This window comes from Neopelma chrysocephalum, unplaced genomic scaffold (assembly GCF_003984885.1).
Source record: "Neopelma chrysocephalum unplaced genomic scaffold, ASM398488v2 Primary Assembly neopelma1_90026, whole genome shotgun sequence".
In the NCBI taxonomy this organism is placed as follows: domain Eukaryota; kingdom Metazoa; phylum Chordata; class Aves; order Passeriformes; family Pipridae; genus Neopelma; species Neopelma chrysocephalum.
The window spans coordinates 1-2,506 of NW_020918904.1; the positions used below are offsets into that span (position 1 = coordinate 1).

At 58.7% G+C, this 2,506-nt stretch overlaps 1 protein-coding gene across 1 annotated transcript in view; it reads right to left on the reverse strand.

Moving 5' to 3' along the window:
• Positions 1-382: 382 nt before the first annotated feature.
• LOC113979854 (cingulin-like) overlaps positions 383-2,506 on the reverse strand; it is a gene marked incomplete at its 3' end in the record, with an annotated part of 2,403 nt that continues 279 nt past the window's right edge. The window contains exons 2-4 of the mRNA XM_027707128.1: positions 1,867-2,028; positions 1,302-1,391; positions 383-466 (exon numbers count right to left, since the gene is read on the reverse strand). Of these exons, the coding sequence (XP_027562929.1) occupies positions 383-466; positions 1,302-1,391; positions 1,867-2,028 (336 nt within the window). The remainder of the gene's footprint in view (positions 467-1,301; positions 1,392-1,866; positions 2,029-2,506) is intronic.

Here is a 2,506-nt window from a genome sequence, read left to right on the forward strand (position 1 = left end):
GAATGGGAATGATGGGATGGTGGGAATCACGAGGGAAAAGGGGGAATTCCATGGGGAAAGGCACTCTGGGAAGTGACAGGCAGCTCCAGGGATAAGGAATGGGAATGATGGGATGGTGGGAATCATGAGGAAAAGGGGGAATTCCGTAGGGAAAGGCACTCTGGGAGTCCCCAGGGATGGGGAATGGGAATGACGGGATGGATCCGGAGCACGGAGGAGGAACGATCTGACAGCAGGAAGAGCTCCCTGGGAATACAACCTCTCTCCAAGAGGCTTTTCCCTGAGTCCCTCACTGGGAAAAGGGTCCATCCAGCTGCCCCCGGGATCCAGGGATTTGCTGCTGGATCCAGTTGGATCCATCCCTGCCGGGGCTCATCCCTACCTGCCGCTCCAGCGACACCTTGTCACATTCCAGGTCCTGGCGGCTGGAGCGTTCCTGGAGCAGCTCTGCCCGCAGTTGGTCGATCTGGGAACGAGGACACGGCCCCGGGGTCGGATTTTTCCACGTCCTTTGCCGGGTGGGACGACGGGAGCCGCCGGAATTCCCGCCGGAATTCCCGCTGGAATTCCCGCCGGGAAAGCGGCGGCGCCGGGCGGGGCTCGGGTGTCCCAATCCCACGGGACACCAAAAAACCTCCATCCAGAGGATTTTTTGGGTCCTTCCCAAACCAAATTCCACGAGCAGCCCAGAGCTCCAGGGCTGGAGTTTCCCACCAGAGAAACTGGGATTTAGGGAACTGGGAATTCGGGGGCGGGAATGGGTTTGATCCATGGATGGAACAAACCAGAACTGCCTCAGGCACATCCAAGGGTTTGGGGGAAAAGCATCCCCCGGGATGTTTCCCAAATGGAAAAATGGGAAACCCACCCATTTTACCCCCTGAGGGGAGGGAATTCCCTTTCCAAGCCCCAGGCTGGATCCCTGTGGGATACAGGGGACAGGCCATGGGAAGAGCTGCCAATCCCGGGATCCTGGGGAATCCCAGGAGGCTCCAGCAGCTCCAGCTTTGAGGGAATGAGCAGGTGGGGTCAGACAGAGGGAAGAGTCCAGGATTTAAGGGGATTTAAGCGGATTTGAGCCCCCAATTCCCACCCCAACCCCAAATCTCGCCCCGGAAATTCCTGGGAATTTCTTTGGGATTTTTTTTCTTTCTTCTCTAAACTCACGAAATTCCCGTTCACGCCCAAACTTTTCCAACACCACAATTCCCACTGTATTTAGAGTATTTAGCTGCTCGTTAAGGAGTCGTTAATGTGGTGTTAATCCCAGGATTCCCGAGTTATCCCGAGTTTTATCCCACCTGGTCCCTGCTCCGGTTGACCCGCTCCGTCAGCAGCTCCACTGTGCTCCTCTCCTCATCCAGCTCCACTTCCAGCCGCTTGGACTTCTCCTGAAAAAAGATTCGGGATGAGAAAGGTCAGTTCCAGCTGTGGGGGGGGGGGGGGGGGGATGAATGATGGGAAGCGGGAAAAGTGCAGGAATTCCAGAGGAAACGGACCCGCTCCGAAAAAACGCAAACCCGGGAAGCTCCAAAAACACAAAGCCGGGAAGCTCCGACGCATCCCGGGATTCAGGAGAGGGGGGAATGCTGGGATATGAGGCACGGCAGCACCCATCACTCCAGGGAGGGGAGAATTCCCCACCAAGCCCCGGGAAAAGCCGGGAAAAGCTGGGAAAAGCCAGGAAAAACTGGGAAGGGCCACACCGGCAACCCATAAAATCGGGAATACGATCCCATCCCGGCGCTTCCAGGCACCGGGAATGACATCCCGGGCCAGCTCTGCCCCTCGCTGTCGGCGCCGGGCACTGCAGGGCCGGGGAGAGGGAGGGAGGGATTTGTGGGATTTTTGGGAATGCACTCCCACCTCCAGCGCCTTGGCGTGCCGGGATCGCTCGTCCTGGGAGCGCTTCCGGGTGTCCATCTCCTGCTCCAGGTTGTGCAGGCGCTGGAGCAGAACCTCCTTATCCAGCAGGACGTTATCCCGCTCGGCCTGGCTCTCCTGGAGAGCCTGCTTCAGCCGGGACACCTGCGGGAAAAGGGGCGTTTCCAGGTGGGATGCGTCTCCAGGGAAGGGGCGTTTTCAGGTGGGATGTGCTCCAGGGAAGGGGCGTTTCCAGGTGGGAAGTGTCCCCAGGGATGGAGCATTTTCCAGGTGGGAAGTGTCCCTAGGGAAGGGGAGTTTCCAGGTGGGAAGTGTCCCTAGGGAAGGGGTGTTTTCCAGGTGGGATGTGTCCCTAGGGAAGGGCATGGATGTGTCCCCAGGGAAGGGGCGTTTCCAGGTGGGATGTGTCCTTAGGGAAGGGGCGTTTCCAGGTGGGATGTGTCCCTAGGGAAGGGACGTTTCCCAGGTGGGAAGTGTCCCCTAGGGAAGGGGCATTTCCAGATGGGATGTGTCCCCAGGGAAGGGGCGTTTCCATCTGGGATGTGTCCCCAGGGAAGGGCATTTCCAGGTGGGATGTGTCCCTAGGGAAGGGGTGTTTTCCAGGTGGGATGTGTCCCCAGGG